Below are 20430 nucleotides of genomic sequence, written 5' to 3'. Positions count from 1 at the left end.
ATCAGGAACATCCTGTCTAAAAATGATGCAGAAAAACTAGTCCATGCATTTGTTACTTCTAGGCTGGATTACTGCAATTCCTTATTATCAGGCTGCTCGAAAAAGTCCGTTAAGACTCTTCAGCTGATTCAGCCTAGTGCTTGCTCTTGGTGGGAACTGTTGGGCTTCTGTAAATAGCATCATAGAGTACGGTCTAGACCTGCTCTTTTATGAAAAGCGCTGTGAGATAACTGTTGTTGTGTTTTGGTGCTATATAAATAAAATTGAATTGAATTGAATTGGTACTTCTGTGGTACCTTACCATATACTCTGTGGTACATCTGTGGTACTTAACCATACGTTCTGTGGTACTACACCACATGTTCCTTTAGTAAATTCCTGTGGTACTCAAGAGGTTTGTATAGTATTTTGGGACGTTTACCACAGGATTGTACCTCAGGCTCTGCAGTACTTTACCATACATTCTGTGGTACTTCACCATACGTTCTGGGTACTTTACCATACATTCTGTGGTACTTCTGTGGTACCTTACCATACACTCTGTGGTACTTCTGTGGTACCTTACCATACACTCTGTGGTACTTCTGTGGTACTTTACCATACATTCTGTGGTACTTCTGTGGTACCTTACCATACACTCTGTGGTACTTCTGTGGTACTTTACCATACACTCTGTGGTACTTTACCACATGTTCCTGTAGTAACTTCCTGTGGTACTTTGTATGGTATTTTGGGACGTTTACCACAGGATTGTACCATACACTCTGTGGTACTTCTGTGGTACTTTACCATACACTCTGTGGTACTTTACCATACCCTCTGTGGTACTTCTGTGGTACTATACCATAGAACCTGTGGTATAGACATGCCCTATAGCACTATCTCATACATTCAGTGGTAATGCACTTAATATTTACAAAATGCCCATTTTCAGTAATTCTTAAAAATATGAATACAACTACAATATTACATTTCAAGTTTGTTTTATTAAATAAACAAAATATGTAACAGTGAAACTTGTTTCCATCAGACTTAAGAAATCTTAATTTATTTTTCAGGTTAGGCATACCTTGGTAAGATCAGCAATGTCTGGTTCATCTTCGCACTGCAAAATACAAACAATGCAATTATGAGTAGAGCCTGACCAATTTATCGGCTAATATGAGCTAAGTGCACCTTCAACAATAACAAATCCATTCAACTGCAAATACCTAAAGACAGTCAAATTTATACAAACACAGTGATTACCACACAGTGACCACTGGACTAAACAACTTCAGACCCGTCGCCCTGACCTCTGTGGTTATGAAGTCCTTTGAACGCCTTATGTTGTCCCACCTAAAATCCATCACAGACCCACTCCTGGACCCCCTGCAGTTCGCCTACAGAGCCAACAGGTCTGTAGATGATGCAGTAAACTTGGCCCTTCACTACATCCTCCAGCACCTGGACTCCCCAGGAACCTACACCAGAGCTCCATGACGACACCACCTCATTGGGCTCATCTCAGGTGGGGACGAGTCTGCCTACAGGTGGGAGATCGACCGTCTGGTGACCTGGTGCAGCCAGAACAGTCTGGAGCTCACCGCTCAGAAGACAGTGGAGATGGTCGTGGACTTCAGAAAGAGCCCAGCCCCACCCTCCCCCATCATTCTGAGTGATTCCCCAGTCACCACTGTGGACTCTTTCCGCTTCCTGGGCACCATCATCTCCCAGGACCTCAAGTGGGAGCTGAACATCACCTCTATCATCAAAAAGGCCCAGCAGAGGATGTACTTCCTGCAGCAGCTGAAGAAGTTCAGCCTGCCAAAGACAATGATGGGGCACTTCTACACCGCCATCATTGAGTCCATCCTCACCTCCTCCATCACCACCTGGTATCATTCGCTCTGCAGAGAAGGTGATTGGCTGCAATCTTCCTCCTCTTCTGGACCTGTACTCCTCGAGGACTCTGAGGCGAGCAGGAAAGATGGCGGCTGACTCCTCCCACCCCGGACACAAACTGTTTCAGACTCTCCCCTCTGGCAGGAGGCTGCGGTCCATCAGGACCAAAACCTCTCGCCACAAAAACAGTTTCTTCCCGTCTGCAGCTAGCCTCATCAACAAGGCCCCTACTCACACTCCACCCTTGCAAACGATACAAATGTCTCTGCACATGTAAATACTGTTTCATCTCGTGTCGGGCTCAGACCTGGCACGTCGCACATATTTGTTGTTGATTGTTATATATTTATATGTACACAATATTCTCTTCCGTTATGTTACTTCTGCACGGCACAGACCCAGAATAATGCACATGTATATATCTGCAACGTTGTTCTTCTATTCCATATTTATATATTTCCACATTTATTTATGTTGACTGTGTGTTTATCACCATAGCAGCAAATTCCTCGTATGTGTAAAACACTACTTGGCAATAAAGCTCCTTCTGATTCTGATTCTTCTGATTAAAACAATGGGTGAGAAATAGAAGACAACCATTACCTTAAACATGGCAATAAAAAATGGAAAGCCAGTGCTGTAAGTTTTAGACCTGAATATTCGACTATTACTTAATTGGGTAGGTATTCGTTTTTTAATTTTGGGATTTGGATATTCGCACACGCACCACTTCTGTTTCTTACACACATAATGTACAATGACCCACCTCTTTCTGTATCATACAGGGGTAGACACATACAGCCTGTTATCTGTGTGGTGATGGAGTAATGAATAAGACGCCTGCCTTTGGTGTGAAAGACCCGGGTTCAATCCCCCATTGTGACCCATCCACCATTGTGTCCCTGAGTAAGACACTTAACCCCTAGTTACTCCAGAGGCATGCGACCTCTGACATATATAGCAATTGTAAGTTGCTTTGGATAAAAGCGTCAGCTAAATCAATAAATTTAAATCTGTCAACTTACTTTTTCAGCAGTTATGTTTTATCGCCCAAAAAACACAGCTTGCGTATTGGACTTTTTCACTCGCGATTCCATGTTTACAACTGCAGGTGAACTGCGTGTGGAGGAGGCCCAAACTACATCTCTCTCTGTCTGTTTCTGTGCAACTGCCAGTAGACTGCACAGGGATCAACCACAGATGGTGTTGGTCTCTTGGATGGATAAAAAAGTTAAAAAGTCATGCACAGCGATAGGGCTGTAACAGTTCTGAAACCGAAACCGAAACACAAAAGTCTATTTTCTCTGCAAAATGCCGAAGTGGGGAGCCAAATATACTTTGGCAGGTGCAAATATACCTGGCCGGCCCGCCCAAGTAAAGTATGTCGAAAACACTGTATTTAAAGTTAAGGCAAGCTGTAGGCCTATATTTAGTAAATATTACACATTGGACCAATTTCATTGTCTTCTAGCTACGTGTCACGTGACTATTTTGGTCCAGTCATGATTGAGGGATCATGGAATTGCGGCTCAAAAATTGAGGTCTGAACTGAACCGTCAATTGGGTTGAATTGGGAAAGTAGTTGGCTTTATTCTCCTAGTCATCACATCAATAACACAGCAACAATAAAATTTCGATATAAATAGTAGATTTGTCCCAATCTGTGTTGACATAAATCCTTAGGATGTCCGCAGTGCCTCTGCTGTCTTGCCTGTCTGTGACACCTTCTGCCTGTACAGGGTAGCAGTAGAATAGTTCTACAATATCATACAAGCATATACACACAAATGTATGTAGATTAATACAGAGTTTTCAACTTGGGTCCTCACAAAAAAACATTTAGAATCAATTAGGCTACTTGTTTTAAGCAGGACGGTTGGCTATATGGCAAATACAATACAGTTTTTACCTGGGACATGGACCACTACATTGACAGTGTTATGATGATGATTTCAGTCAGGTAATGAATAGCTGAAGGAGGTAATAACAGCCTTTCACACAGTCTATAGTAAAAAAGGTTCCACAGTCTTCTTGGCTCTTGATCATTGCCAATAATTCAGGTAACAAAATCTGTGACAGTAGTAAATAGCTTCTTTTCATTTTAAAATGTCATACACTGTGGCTCCTATAGAAGCAATGTAGTATTTCATCCCCAGTATGTCTGATTAGCCAGCAATTGACTGCAGGTGACAGTATTTAACACACAGGCAGGTTTATTTATTCTGTACCTCTGAGGGAGGAAAAGACCCTTAACTTGCGTTTAATAATGAAGCCAAAACATTCATGTATGGTCCTTATAATGCCTTTAACTCAAGTCTTTCAAATATATGCAGTATAAAAAGCATTAAGTCCAAATAATCTTAAATAATTAAAAGTAAAATATACCAATGCTGATGCTGAGATATGCAGATTAAAGTCCAGTCAACAACATCATCATCAAATGCTGTTTTATAATTTATCTGACTCACCTGTACAGTAGCTGCTTTTGCCAGTCAGGTGATTATGGGCATTATGAAATTCCTTCGGCAGCACTCTATATACTCCTTAATGGGCAAACAATACAAGAACACCATATTTTTATTAGTTTACAAAATAATGGCCATGTAAATACTTGATATATGGGCAGAGTTTAATGTTGTGAGAAATAATGTTAGTTTCTAAGACTTAGTTACCAGTTTATTAATTATATTTAGTTAAAAAATAATACAGTCCAATCAAACATTCCTGCCATAAATCCTTCCTTCATAAAAATGATAATGTGCAGTATTTTGCTAAAATAACTAATAATAAGTATGGTCATTTTGGAAGCTGCCGTTTGTTGTGCTGCTGTTGAAGTGTAGCACATGGACAGGTGTTTCTGTTATTATGTCCATCCCATTAATATCGGTGAGGCTGTGCTAAATAACAGAAATGCGTCTTGCATAACGTTAACGCAATACAGTACAGCTGTCCACATGTCATGACACCACATGATAAAATAGATTCATCAACAATGGAAAATTTCTACCGTAAAAAATATAACTCCTTTACAAATAACGTTAGTCTCTGCAATAGAAGGGCTGAACGGTAACGTTAGGACTTTCTGAGTAACGTTACATCTTATTACACTTTGTGTTTAGCAACAGCTTATCATTCTTGACCGCAGAGCTTGACTGTCTCCACATTATACAGATAACGTTAGGGTTTAACGTTACATAACTACAGCACTTGGTGCAAAGTTACCGTTACCTCAGTGTTAGCAAGCTTAACTTCAGTTAACGTTAACGTTCTGTTAATGTTTCTGCGCCTGACAACAGACAGCCGACATTTCATAAACTTTTTTACTTACCAGACCAAAGCGCAGGTATCAAGGAGCAGCCCCAGACTTTAAATAACAACTGGTGACGACTGTCTGGCAAAGGTTTCAGTCACTTGGATACATTAACGTTACTTTTCAGCTAACGTTTGTTGACGCTAGCGTAACAGTAACGTACGTTAACGGGCCTCCACTTAACGGTACTGACGCGGTCATACCAGAGCACAGTTCAACATATAGTGCTCCAAAAAAGCTGGGTTATCTCAACTTTGTAAAGTATGTTAATTAATTAACGTTAGTTTTGCCCCGTTACTTCCAAACTCGTCTCGCTTGCCTCGGTGACTTTCTAGAAGTTTCCGTTAATGGCTCTGGCCTGACGTTAAGACATTGATGACGTCATACGCTGCGTGCCTCTGTATCAGAAGTGATAATGATAGATAGATGGATAGATAGATATAGACTTTATTTATCCTGAGGGAAATTCAAGATTTAGAATTATATTGAGTTTTCTTGCACTTTCTGTGAATTACAAGAATAAACAATCTGTCATTTATTTATCACTGTATCAAATCAAATTAAATCAGCATTATTGGCATGAATGTATAACAACAATATTGCCAAAGCTACATATAAATGACATAAGAACAATTAATTTCATACATTTCATTAAATAAGTAAATAAAACAGTAAAAGTTGTGTTTGTGTGTTAATAAAAAATAAATATTAATCAAATATATCTAAAATATAAAAATTTCCTAAAAATAAATATTAAAAATAAAAGTAAATAAATAAAACAGTAAGCGTGTGTATGTGTCTGTTAAAAAAATTAAAAATATATTAAAAATTAAAATAAAATAAATAAATGAAACAGTAATGTGTGTGTCTGTGTGTATATATATATAATAGACAAAAATAAAAAAAATAATTAATAAAATAAATAAATAAATAAAAATCTGTTTCAAAGAGTGAAATTTAAATATCAAGCAATCAAAATAATAATTTGAAAATGAGTACAATTATTTATCAGTCTGAGTTTCCACTGGTTGTCTTCAGTTCGCGGCATGAGGAGATATATTTTGCAACAATTATTTGACATTTGGGCATTTCTCCCAGTATCTATATAGTAAAATATTTTAGTTGGATGTTTATTATTATATGATAAGGAAAACTTGACAAACAATTCAATTTCATGATATAGACATTCTTATGTTTTGTAGTTGTAAAGTAATGAGTAGGAAAAAGGTGCCTATTATTTTTTGTAAAGTTAGTTTTATTATTTTGGAAATTCACATTCACAAGAAGAAATGCATAGACTTACATTAACAATACAAATGCTTTTAAGACTAATTATGTGTTTGACAAATGTCTTTTGTACAGATGATACAGTATTTTATATTTATTATTATTATTATTTATATTTGCTTTACACTAGTATTTTTTGTTTTGTCTTCTTGTCTTGCATTTTTTCTTTACTGTGTACATGTTATCCTGATATTGACACAGTTCTCTAAAATAAAATAAAAAGCTTTCAATTGAGCTATAAATATTTACTCAGAAGCATTGATCCTTTTCTTTGGTACTATACCACATAGGACATGTGCTGTGTGGTAAATGTATGGTATAGTATCATAGGACATGTACTGTGTGGTAAATGTATGGTATAGTACCATAGGACATGTACTGTGTGGTAAATCTGTGGTATAGTATCATAGGACATGTACTGTGTGGTAAATGTATGGTATAGTACCATAGGACATGTACTGTGTGGTAAATCTGTGGTATAGTATCATAGGACATGTACTGTGTGGTAAATGTATGGTAGTACCATAGGACATGTACTGTGTGGTAAATCTGTGGTATAGTACCACAGAACATGTACTGTGTGGTAAATGTATGGTATAGTACCATAGAACATGTAGGCCTACTGTGTGGTAAATGTATGGTATAGAACCATAGAACATACACAGAATTGACTTTACCTGTGGTACTGTAAGGTCGTACCACATGAATACCATAGGAACATTTTCTAGTACCACAGGAAATTTTGGTATTGTAGGGGATTTTAATATTCATGGACGTTGAGAATGACAGCCTTAGAACTGTGTTAATCTCTTTATTCAACCCGATCGCATCTCATGCGTCACATATACACGCTTTGGAAAAGCCATGTCAGTTGTACGCAAAACGGCGATTTTGCGTGTACAGCTGTAGGGTTATCCGATCGTCATGCATATATTTTACTGACTTAGATTTAGGCACTAACTAATGCCATGGTTGAGGTTAGGGAAGTTACCTCGGGGGGGCTGTCAACTCCTTAAACAAAAAAATCGCTAGCTAGCTAGCGACCGGAAGCGCTAGTAGCCTCCAGGGCGTCACATACACACGCGGCCTGGATGCGTCTCATACAAACGTACCTGGGGGCGTCCACTATACACGCAAAATCACCGTTTTGCGTACAATTGACACGGCTTTTCCAAAGCGTGTATATGTGACACCTGAGCATGAGAACAGGCTGCTTTATTACATTCAGTTGGCTTCTCTCAGAGTGTTCATAAACCGACTCACTGTTTTAACCACACCCTCGACCTTGTTCTGGTATATGGTATTGAAATTGAACATTTAATAGTGTTCCCACAGAATCCCTTTTTATCAGACCACTATTTGACAACTTTTGAGTTTGTATTGCTGAACTACACACCATTAGGCAAAAATTTCTATACAAGGTGTCTGATAACGCTGTAGCTATATTTAAGGATGTGACTCATCAACTCTAAATTCATTATCTAGTCACAAAATAAGGACTCCTATGCTAATTTCAGTCCCTCCCAAATCGATTATCTAGTTGATAATGCTGCAGGCTCGCTGCGAATGACACTCGACTCTGTTGCCCCTCTAAAAAGAAAATAATAAAACAAAGACAGTTAGCTCCATGGTATAACAATGAAACTCGAAAATATTAAAGCAAATATTGCGGATACTCGAGAGGAACTGGCGTTCCACCCAACTGGAAAAATCTCGTTTGACAAGATAGTCTTAAAACTTATAGGAAGGCCATCCGTAATGCCAGAGCAGCATACTACTCATCAACAATAGCGGAAAATAGGAACAACCCCAGGTTTCTTTTCAGCACTGTAGCCAGGCTGACAGAGAGTCACAGCTCTATTGAGCCAAGTATTCCCATAGCTCTCAGTAGTGACGACTTCATGAGCTTCTATAATGATAATATTCTAATTATTAGAAACAAAATTCACCAAGACCTGCCCTTAACTGGCACCGACTTACCTCTAAACTCAGGAACCTTAGAAACAGCTGTCAAACCAGATATATGTAGACTGCTTTGCTTCCCTCAGTCTTTACCAACTAACTTCAATAATTTGCTCATCATAAACCATCAACCTTTCTCTTTGACCCCATCCCGACTAAGCTGCTTAAAGAAGTTTTACCCTTAGTCAGCACTTCTTTACTACATATGATCAATCTGTCTTTATTAATAGGCTATGTACCACAGTACTTTAAAGTAGCTGTAATTAAACCTCTTCTGAAAAAGCCTAACCTTGATCCAGATTTTTTAGCAAACTACAGACCTATATCTAACCTTCCATTTCTCTCTAAGATCCTTGAGAAAGCAGTTGCCAAACAGTTGTGTAACTTTCTACATAACAATAGTTTATTTGAGGATTTTCAGTTCATCATAGCACAGAGACAGCACTGGTGAAAATTAGAATGGGAGCCAGAGCGTTCAGCTATCAAGCTCCTCTCCTGTGGAAACAGGTTCCAGTTTGGGTTCAGGAGGCAGACACCATCTCCACATTTAAGAGTAGGCTTAAGACTTTCCTCTTTGATAAAGCTTATTGTTAGGGCTGGCTCAGGTAAGTCCTGAACCATCCCTTAGTTATGCTGCTATAGGCCTAGACTGCTGGGGGACTTCCCATGATGCATTACGATTATCATAAACAGAACTATAAATATAGCCGCAAGCGGCAATTCCCGGGTTCATACCTTTTTTCGCAATATTGCCTTCAAAATAAGTTCACACATGTGGTTCAACATTGTTATAAAACATATCCTGCACATTTTGTAACAACTGGACAAGCATTTTTTTTTTTTGATCTATGGCTTGATTTACCATTCCACGTCCAGATAAGATTAATTTAACGCGCCCCCTAGTGGTCGATTTGAATGAAACTTTCAGGGTATATTTCCGGCACTTGTGGATTTTTGTGATGATTGGACCAACGGTTGCGGATTTTTGTCTATTTATGTCTTGAGCCACGCCCCTTTACACGTTTATTGGTCAATATCTTGAAAACGAAAGGAGCTATCAACAAGTTTCATACAACTTTATATATGCTAAGTCCAGTGATGATCCAGAGAAAATTTGTTCTCCAGCCTCACCTGCTGACTCCTGTCATTCAGGAAGTTTGTGATCCACTGACAGGTGGAGGCTGGCACAGTGAGCTGGGTGAGTTTGGTGCTGAGGATTTCTGAGATGATGGTGTTGAACGCTGAGCTAAAGTCCACGAACAGAATCCTTTCATGTGTCCCTTGAGAGTCGAGGTGTTGCAGGATGTAATGCAGTCCCAAGTTGACTGCATCATCCACTGACCTGTTAGCCCTGTAGGCAAACTGCAGGGGGTCCAGCAAGGGGCCTGTAGTGTCCTTCAGGTGGGCCAACACCAGTCTTTCAAAAGACTTCATGACTACAGATGTCAGGGCGACAGGCCTGTAGTCATTTAGTCCAGAGATGGAGGGTTTTTTTGGGGACAGGGATGAGTGTGGAGCATTTGAAGCAGGAGGGAACTTCACACAGCTCCAGTGATCTGTTGAAAGAGATTTTCAGGCAGGATGGAGACACGCCGTCTGGCCCATATGTACAGTATAAAGCATTTTATGCATATACTCCTCACCGGGGGGGTCCACTGGGGTAGCCACCAATTTTATTAGGGTGGCCGTGGCACCCCCTGGTAGCACCACTGGATGGGACAAACATTTTCTGATCAATAGCTTCCTTTTGTGCATTTATAGCGCCTCCTTGTGTTCAATTTGAATGAGACTTGCAGTGTATGTGTGAGGTCCTTATCTAGACATATCCTGCAAGTTTTGTGTTGATTGGACAAACAATTTGTATTTTGTAGCCTGATTTGCGTTTTGTCCCCTGCAGTTTGTTTGCATTTATAGCGCCCCCAGAAGTTCAATTTGAATGAAACTTTCAGGGAATGTTTCATTTACTTATGAGGACACATCCTGAGAGATTTGTGATGATTGGAGAATGAATAAGGGATTTATTGTTGTGTAATTTGTGTAATGCTAAGCACCTGTCTTGCGCTTGTAGCGCCCCCTAGGGACGTATGTACATCAAACTGTCCAGTTATATCTGGGGCACCTATCTGAACATATCCTGTGAGTTTTGTGATGATCGGCCCTACGGTTGCTGATTTGTGGTCATTTATGTCCAGAGTCACGCCCCTTACAAAGTTCATTGGTCCATATTTTGAAAAGTAATTGAGATATCAACATGCTTTATACAACTTTTAATAGGCTTGATCCAATGATGATTCACTGAAAATTTAGCAAGGTGTACCTAATCAAGTGGCCAGTAAGTGTATTTTTTCATGCGTTTACAGATAATGTTGGAAATTAAGAAATCACACAACAACAATCCGAGTAAATATTAACTTAAGTGGTTATATGACCTTACTCAAAGAGTAAGTGGAAAGAACGCTGGCACAAGTGGCTGACGCTTCTCCCTTTCAGACAATATTTTAAATGTTTTTTAAACTTTCTTAGATGTTACACGACTGTCTTAAAACATTTGCTGAAAGATTATTCTAGACGTTTTTAAACTATGGCAGATTAATGGCAGTTATATGGCTGTTTTAAAAACAAAAAACTTCCTGTAACTTTCCAGTCGGATATCTTAACTGATCTGCGACATCTAACGTTGAAAAACAATTTAAATTTTCTGTAGTCTACCTATTCCGATCTCTACTGGGTAGGCTACAGCACGGATTCAAGGATCTTGTTCATGTCTGCTGTGGTGTTCTCTCCCTGGAAGATCTCTCTGCTAGCAGCCTACTGGGAGTACATGTCCCTCTGATCTCTTATCGCTGATAAATGATTCAGAGATCCTGGTCGTCTTTGCTGTGGTGTTCTCTCCCTGAAAGGTCTGTAAGCTATCAGCCTGCTGGGAGTCTGACTCTGACCGCAAAAAGATCTGGTGCACCTTCACTACTGCCTGTGCGACGCCGGCTCTCAGTCTACCTGTCCAGCTTGTGGATCCATGTGTTTCTCTGGTGGTTTATCCTTTTCCTTGTCTTCAACATCAGCTCCTCGCTGAAAGACTCAGTTGAGGAGTTGCACAGTCATAACACACAGCCCCCCCCCCCCCCCCCCACTGTCTGTGTCATCACAGGCAATAAACTGGACATAATGTGTCTCACAGAAACTTGGCAACAGCCAAATTAGTTTTTCCATCTAAATCAATCAATTCTGGCTACACATACATTAGCCAACCTCGCATTACTGGACGAGGGGGTGGCGTTGCTCTACTCTATCATGAGGAGCTCAAAGCTAAACCGGTCAATTTACCACAATACTCTTCATTTGAATTTATGGCAATTAATCTGAAGCTCACTGGCTCTAAACCTCTTATTTCTGATAACAAACCTGTTTTGTTTGACATCCCTGTCCCCCTTTCCAAATTAAACGTAACATCACTTTCAGAAATAAAAAAAACCTAAACCCTGATGATCTCAGAAGCTTGATTGACAATTGCTACACATTGCTGCTGTGACCCCCATTATGAAAAAAACTACTGCTGACACTGATGACCTTAACAATTACACACCCATCTCCAACCTTCCCTTCCTTTACAAAACATTGGAGATGGTAGTGGCCACTCAACTACAAAACCATCTCAACTCTAATAACCTCCATGAACCATTTCAGTCCGTTTTGCGATCCAACCACAGCACTGAAACAGCCCTAGTCAAAATCACCAGCGATCTACTCCTTGCAGCTGACTCTGGCCTACTAACCATCAACATACTCTTATGGTGCTTTCAGATCAAAAGCGAAGCAAGCATTGGGGGTGCCGCGTTTACATACAAAGTCAATGCAAAGAGTTCGAAGTGGAATGAAACGCTGGTGGCCGAGAGCTGCTGGAGGAGGGGGGAGCTTGAAGTAAACTGTTTTTATTAAATTAACTTCTTACCTTAGTTTTGGGGATTACAGTGTTGATTTATCTTCACTCACGCTTCTCAGCAGCATTTCCAGTTCCACTGTTGTTGTTAGCATCAGTGTTCACACAGAGCTAAGTGATACTACAACTTCATATTTAATTAAAAACCAGACAAAACTGGACATTGCTTGGAGAAACGTATGCAAGGAAGTTGAACTGAGTTCAGAAAATATGTGTCTGTTCCTTTATTCCAGCTATCGTTGTACTTTACTGTGAACAAGTTAGCATAGCATAGCCCTGATCGATCTGAACTCCATTCAGAAAACAAACATTTTAAAAGTTGTTGTTCTGCTGTGTTGCTGACAGACCTGACAAACCATGAATTCATATGTTTATCAAATCTGCATCATGTTGTAGTTATTTCGGCATCAGTTTGATCGGCATCAGTTTGATCTGTTTATTGCAAATAATCACAGCAAAATGTTTATTTTATTCATACAGCTGTAGTAATTGCGTGTTGTTTATTCGCGTTATTGTGTTGTGTGTGAACACGTGGCACAATCTCCCATCTCCTCCATGAACGGTTAGCAGGTGTTGGTGTCACGGGTGTTGCACTTTCCTGGTTCTCCTCCTACCAACAGTTTGTCCAACTCAAGAATCACAAATCACAGTGTGCGACTGTAACCCAGGGTGTCCCCCAGGGGTTAGTGCTGGGTCCACTCCTCTTCATCATCGACCTCCTACCCCTGGGGTGATCATGCGAGATTACGACATCAATTTCCACTGTTATGCGGGTTCACATTGACTATTAAAAAGCTGATTAGTGGGACAGACTGGGCAATATGGATGCACATATCTCAGGAAATAATAAGCATCACATATTCAGCCCAGTCATTTTATAAATAGTATTTTATATTCAAAAAAGGAATTGAAGGAAAACTTGGGGGAGCCAGTTTGAATGGGCCTGATGGCGCTGATTTACAGGGGCTATGCTTTAGTCTGTCAGTAGAATAGATGCTGGATCATCAGCCAATACAAGCACAGCTGATCCACATCCAGCCTCAGCCAGTACCAGCACATGACACAATGACCCTGCAGATTGGCCCCCAGTCCTCACAGACTTCATGAGGTCTGAGTTAGCGTGCAGAGGTCTGTGCAGCACTGGATTTTTCTAGAACAGGTTTCCATTCAGGCTTGTTAAAGAGAGGATTGCAGTGAGAACATTGTGGTGTCAGGTGTGACTGTGCAGTAGCTCTGTTTTTGCACAGCCAGTTTGTGACCGAGTGGTAACGTAGTTGATAGAGTTTTGCAATATAAAAATCTGAAAACTGAAGCCAACTTTGCTCTGTTTGGGACTGTGAGCTGCACTTTATGAGAGGTGCTGAAGTTAACATGTGTGGGTTTTTGGTGATATTGTGAATTGAGAAGTTAGTTTTGTTTTCCGCCTCCTTGTTTCATCTTAACATACCCAAAGTCCCAAACCGGGTTCTGTGTCTGTCAGACGGTCTGAAGGGGATACTGCCACAACAGCAGAGCAATAACGCAGACTTATCCTCCCCACATATAGGAAATATCCACTTGTCCTCTTGCGAATCAGTTTTCCTTATTGTGATTCACTATATATTATAATACTGTATTCAAAGCTGTCTTGAGTGAATTTAAACAGATACATAGCGTTTTGTAAGCTCAATATATTTTGATGTGTAGTACTTTTACTTTTGATTACGTATTATTACGTATTATTAAGTATTTTTAAAACCAGGTACTTTTTTACTTTTACTTGAGTAGGTTTATACTGGATGACTTTTAATTTTACTTGAGGAACATTTTTCATGTGGTATCTGTACTTTTACTTAAGTAGGAAAATTGAGTACTTCTTCCACCACTGACCTCCTCCAACCTAATAGCAACAAGACAGAGATAATTCTAATTGGCTCCAAATCCACCCTCTCCAAACAAAAAACTCAATTATCAATATTGATGGTTTACCGGTCACTCTGTGATCCAAAGTAAAAAGCCTCGGTGTCACCCTGGATAACCCTTTTCTTTGAATCCCACATAAAAACCAACACCCGGACTGCCTTATCTCAAGACTCTGACCCTCTCTCTCACACTCCAGCACTGAAACTCTCATTCATGCCTTTGTCACATACCGTCTAGACTACTGCAACACTCTTCTTACTGGTATCCCCACCAAACTCAGCAGCAAGAATCCTGAGCTTCACTAAATCATGGTAACATATCATACCTACTCTTATCAAACCTAACTGGCTCCCTGTGCGATAGCGGATTAGTGTTTGACCCTACTCCTCACATTTAAAGCCCTCCATAACCTGGCACCTACCTACCTCTCTGACCTCCTCCCAGTTTATGCCCCCTCCCGCTCCCTCCGGTCCTCCACTGCTGGTCTCCTTGTCACCCTCCATTCTGCCTCTCTACCATGGGAGCCCAAGCCTTTAGCTGCTCGGCACCCACACACACTACCCCCTCATATTCGACAGGCAGACTCTTTTTTCACAAAAACACATCTTTTCCGTGGAGCCCATTGTCTTTATCCGTGTCTTGTGTATTTGTTTCGTCCTCTTATTTTAGACTTTTTAAAACTTGCACTGTTTGAATTATGCACCTTATTTAATTGCACCTTTTTAATACCTTGCATGTAAGATGTCCTTGAGTGTCCTAAAAGGCGTCTCCCAAATAAAATGTGTTATTATTATGATGATGACATTTTTCTGTACAATATCAAGCTATCAATTTATTTTTCATAAGAAACTAACTAGGCAACAGGAGTTTTATTACTGCCACCTAACCATGAATGTATTTTCATGGACCAAATACAGTGCATTGGGGGTGATGGCGCAGCAGAGGATGGCAGCCTCTGGATTACGCTCCGTAGTGCTTTTTGTGTTTTTGTTTATTAACTCTGTTTTCTGCCATCCTTCTCTGGTAACATTTACCAGAGAAGAGCTCTTAAACATCAGACTTTCAACTGCTCACACTATTCCATCACTCCTTATCGAACCTGGAACTTTCCCAGAAAAACAAGGGGAGGCGGACTCTGTCTCTACATAAACGAAGGTTGGTGCACAGATGTCACAGTGTTGAAGAAAATATGCAGCCTTCACTCTATTCATTCATTATTCATAAACTGTAAACCTTTTTATTCACCGTGGGAGTTTTCCTCATTTGTCCTGGACGCAGTTTACATTCCACCTCAGGCCTGTGTTAGTGAGGCGTTACTACACCTGGCTGACCAGATAACCAACGTGGAGAAAAAACATCCAGACTCCCTGCTCATTGTTCTCGGGGACTTCAACAGAGCAAACCTCAGCCATAAACTTACCATGAACATGAACCAAAGTACAGACAGCATATTAAGTGTCCCACAAGGGACACTAACACACTAGACCACTGCTACACTACACTAAAGGACGCCTATCGCTCTGTTCCCCGTGCAGCCTTAGGACTCTCTGATCACTGTCTGGTTCATCTTATCCCAACTTACAGGCGGCGACTGAAATCTGCTAAACCTGTTGTTAAGAGTGTGAAATGATGTACCAATGAGTCAAAGCTCGATTTACAGGCCTGCTTTGACTGCACTGACTGGAGTGTTTCTGAAGCTGCAGCCACTGACCTGGACGAACTGACACTGTGACATCTTACATCAGTTTTTGTGAGGACATGTGTGTGCAGACTAAAACCTTCTGCACATACAACAACCAAAAACCCTGGTTCACAGCGAAACTCAGGCAGCTTTGTCAGACCAAGGAGGAGGCCTTCAGAAGTGGGGACAGAGACCTGTACAACCAGGCCAGGAACACTCTGACTAGGTGGTGGTGTTACGCTGAAAAGCTAGAAAACAGCTTCACAGCCAGAGACCCGGTGTCAGTGTGGAGAGGCCTGCAGACACTAACTACAGGAGACCATCCCCCAACACTGCAGAGTCAGGAAACGGGCAGGAAACATCACTGCAGATCCATCTCACCCCAGACACAACCTGTTCCAACTTCTCCCCTCTGGAGCACTTTACGCCAAAACCAACAGACTCAGGAACAGTTTCTTTCCACAAGCCATCACTCTGATGAACAGCTGACTCTGACTTAGAGTGTCAGGAAAAAATCGGGTGCAATAACCCAGTGACTCTGTCTCTAATCAGCCACCTGTTTACTGGCTACCACTTATCATTTATTCATCATTCTCTATTTTCAGAGCTGTTCTTACAGTTCATATTGTATATTGTATATACTGTATACCAAATCCACCTACCGCATGTACATAACACCTGCACATAATACTTATTTATTCCAGCATCCTTTGCACTATGCTCCATTAAACTGTGTACATCTAAGCTTGTATGTGCATGTGCACCTGTCTATAACTGCCTCCGACATGAATAATAACAATAATGGTAATATGTCTATGAAGATTCTCAGTCATCCAGGTCATAGTTATCCAACGAAGGTTAACATCAAGGGCAACTGGACTTGGTTGAAGATACTGGAAGACGTTTCATCCCTCACCCAAAGGACTTCTTCAGTTCTGACTGACTGGCAGGGAAACTCAGCTATTTAACCTCAGTGGGGTCGTTGGCCCGGGTCATCGATACCGCTGGTTCGTTAGTGTTCCTTGTTGCTATGACGACAGTCGTTACGGTCGTTAAGGCTACCTGTGGCCAAGACTGAACCTTTGTGAAAACAGCCACAAGATCCAAGAAGAACAAAACTACAGGGGAGGAGGAAAAGAAGGTCAAACGCAACAACATTGTGATTCCATACGTGTCTGGAGTATCAGAGAAACTCAGGAGTATTTTCAACAAACATAACATCCCTGTGTTTTTTAAACCCAAGAACACACTAAGACAGATGCTGGTACACCCCAAAGACCGCACACCCAAACACAAGAAAAGCAATCTAGTGTGTGCGGTCCAATGCAGTGAGGAATGCACAGACCTGTATATTGGGGAGACTAAACAACCACTACACAAACGCATGGCTCAACACAGAAGGGCCAACTCCTCAGGTCAAGACTCTGCAGTCTTCTTACATCTGAAGGACAGAGGACACTCGTTTGAGGACCACCAGGTGCACATTTTAGACCGAGAAGATGGATGGTTTGAAAGAGGTGTCAAGGAAGCATCTACACCAGGGTTGAGAAGCCGTCATTGAACAGGGGAGGGGGTCTATGCCACCACTTATCCCCCACTTACAATGCTGTCCTTTCATCACTTCCCAGGAAACTCAACAAACGTAACCTATTGGCCTCAGGTGAAGATACCAACGATGGTTGTTCAGTCTTGGCCACAGGTAGCCTTAACGACTGTAACGACTGTCGTCACAGCAACAAGGAACACTAACGAACCAGCGGTATCGATGACCCGGGTCAACGACCCCACTGAGGTTAAATAGCTGAGTTTCCCTGCCAGTCAGTCAGAACTGAAGAAGTCCTTTGGATGAGGGACGAAACGTCTTCCAGTATCTTCAACCAAGTCTAGTTGCCCTTGATGTTAACCTTCGTTGGATAATAATGGTAATAATAATTTACTCCTGTATCCTTTGCACTCTGCTCATTGCACTTTTGCACTATTGTCTCAATTTGTCTATTTTGTTTTGTTTATAGTGTGTATATATGTGTTCTCTATACTGTAGCCTGTGTTTGATTTTATTACTGTAGTATTGTACTGTATTATTGTATAAATAAGCATGTCGTGAGCATTGTACAATCCAGAGTCAAATTCCTCGTATGTGTACACATACCTGGCAATAAACCTGATTCTGATTCTGAAATACACCTCAAGTGACAAATGGATCGACATTTGGATGGCAGGGGGGATTCTCCCGAGGGTAAGTGCCGAGGGGAAATCAACAAGGGCATCAGAGCCTGAGGTGGGTGCAGAATGGAGGTGCAGCACTAGCAGCAAGCTACATCATAACATTCAGGTGAGCAGTGTGGCAGCAGTCATGCAAAAAAACACTGAGCAGAGAGCACTGATGGATTAAGTACTACTTCGCATCACAATACATCATCATTATTATAAGTATTTTCTCGTCCAGCAACATCTCCTTTCTTTTAATAATAGTGGTATTTGGGTCTTCTGGTATTCTGTATGGAAAGTGACAAATTTACATTGATACAAATTGAAAATCAATATTATTTAGTCAACTTGATTTTGGTCAAACGTTTATTGTTTGCCCAGAACTTGGAGAGTTCAGTGTTGTGAGTGTGACTTTACCTTGCCTGGTGGGCGACAAATGTTTGAATGGCAATACAGACCACAAGCAGGATGAGTAATATCCATAGAGAGTGACGCCTGCTGCACAGCCCTCTCCTCACACACCTGCAGGGGGCACAAATGGTAAATAGTAAATGGTCTGTACTTGTGCTTGTGCTTGATAACTCTCCCACCCCGCTATGGAGGACCGATCCTGACACAGTCAGAAATAAATACAGAAATAAATAAATGCTCAATAAATAAATAAGCATCCAATTAAATACACAAAAAAATAAAGTAAATAAATAAATGTAGGTAGTAATTAAATTATACAAGGAGACATAAATGTATATATTTTAATTAGTGCCTTTACTTATTCACCTTTGTTATAATTACCTTATTTGTTTATTCAACTTTATTTATTACTAATTTTTTTAATGTATTTATTTATGTGTGTGTTTTAATATTTTTGTCTGTTTTATTCTTCCTTTGTATTTATTTACCTTATTTATTTTCACCCATGGTATTTATTTCTGCCTGTCTTTTTTAAATTTTTGTATGCATTTCTGCCTCATTATGCAAATGAGGAGGGGCTGTGTCTCAAGGGGTCATCTTCTCTGCTATTGGTGGACCAGTCAGACAGGAGAGCTCCTACTCTGCCTGCAGACATCAACGATCTTGCCCCTCACACAGTCAGATGGCTTCCTTCAGTGCGCTGAGGTGTTTAACAACTCTGAAGACACTACCAGCAATGTCTTCCTTCTCTTTTCACGTAGACGCTCCGACAGACAGTGCTTCAGTTTGCTGCATGCATGGACACAGAACTGCGGTATAGGGAGAAGCACACGGTCAGCTGGCTGTAGCTAAATCTGGAGTGCACTCGTATTCAATTCTGTATGGTAAATTCAGTTTTAACGGAGCAGAGCGAGCTGACAGGCAGAGTTAGAGACTTTTTCTGTCCATTTCTCTCTTTACAAAGACACATGTTGCAGTCAGAGTCTTCTCTGAGACGCGAGCACGACATACAACACAATTTATCAAATTAAAGCTGCAAGCAGCGTTGGGCGGGCCCTCGCACTTATAAGCGCGTCCGCGTGTGAGCCGGCCGAGTTGCATATTCTGGAGCTCTGCCGGTGCGGCTGTGAATTTGCTACGCGGTTATGTCGCCGCATGAAGGTGCTATATGTCACTTCCTGTGTCCCCTATGTGGAGCTACATAGCACTTGCCGCTATGAATATAAATCGGTGTTGGCGTGTAGATGTCTGTGGGGTGGGAGAGTTATCAAGCACGTAAAGTTTGTTTCAGATGTGAACATGTACACTGAACAATAATGTACCCAAACAATAAAATAAATTCCTTTTATATTTCCCTGCCTTGTTGTTTATGTGTACATACAGAGGAAGAATGTGAGAACAGCACACATTTCATCGTTACTGTGTGCTGTACCGCAGTTCTGTGTCCATGCATGCAGCAAACTGAAAGCACTGTCTGTCGGAGCGTCTACGTGAAAAGAGAAGGAAGACATTGCTGGTAGTATTGTCTTCAGAGTTGTTAAACACCTCAGCGCACTGAAGGAAGCCATCTGACTGTGTGAGGGGCAAGATCGTTGATGTCTGCAGGCAGAGTAGGAGCTCTCCTGTCTGGCTGGTCCACCAATAGCAGAGAATATGACCCCTTGAGACACAGCCCCTCCTCATTTGCATAATGAGGCAGAAATGCATACAAAAATTTAAGACAGGCAGAAATAAATACCATGGGTAAAAATAAATAAGGTAAATAAATACAAAGGAAGAATAAAACAGACAAAAATATTAAAACACACACATAAATAAATACATTAAAAAAATTAGTAATAAATAAAG

General features: G+C 40.8%; 1 protein-coding gene and 1 long non-coding RNA gene across 2 annotated transcripts in view; both read right to left on the bottom strand.

Moving 5' to 3' along the window:
- Positions 1-20430, bottom strand: part of gal3st2 (galactose-3-O-sulfotransferase 2) — a 69029-nt gene that overhangs the window by 25401 nt on the left and 23198 nt on the right. Inside the window, exon 2 of the mRNA XM_038694097.1 lies at positions 18589-18693. Coding sequence (XP_038550025.1) covers positions 18589-18693 — 105 coding nt within the window. The remainder of the gene's footprint in view (positions 1-18588; positions 18694-20430) is intronic.
- Positions 967-5770, bottom strand: LOC119883452. Its single transcript, XR_005440648.1, has 3 exons — positions 5213-5770; positions 4353-4427; positions 967-1105 (listed from the first exon to the last, which is right to left on the bottom strand). It is a non-coding gene; the product is annotated as an uncharacterized LOC119883452 (long non-coding RNA).

Source organism: Micropterus salmoides, unplaced genomic scaffold (genome assembly GCF_014851395.1).
Source record: "Micropterus salmoides isolate LMB-PRFRI ecotype aquatic unplaced genomic scaffold, ASM1485139v1 Ms_hic_scaffold_3, whole genome shotgun sequence".
Lineage (NCBI taxonomy): Eukaryota > Metazoa > Chordata > Actinopteri > Centrarchiformes > Centrarchidae > Micropterus > Micropterus salmoides.
This window is presented reverse-complemented; position numbering and strand designations above follow the sequence as displayed.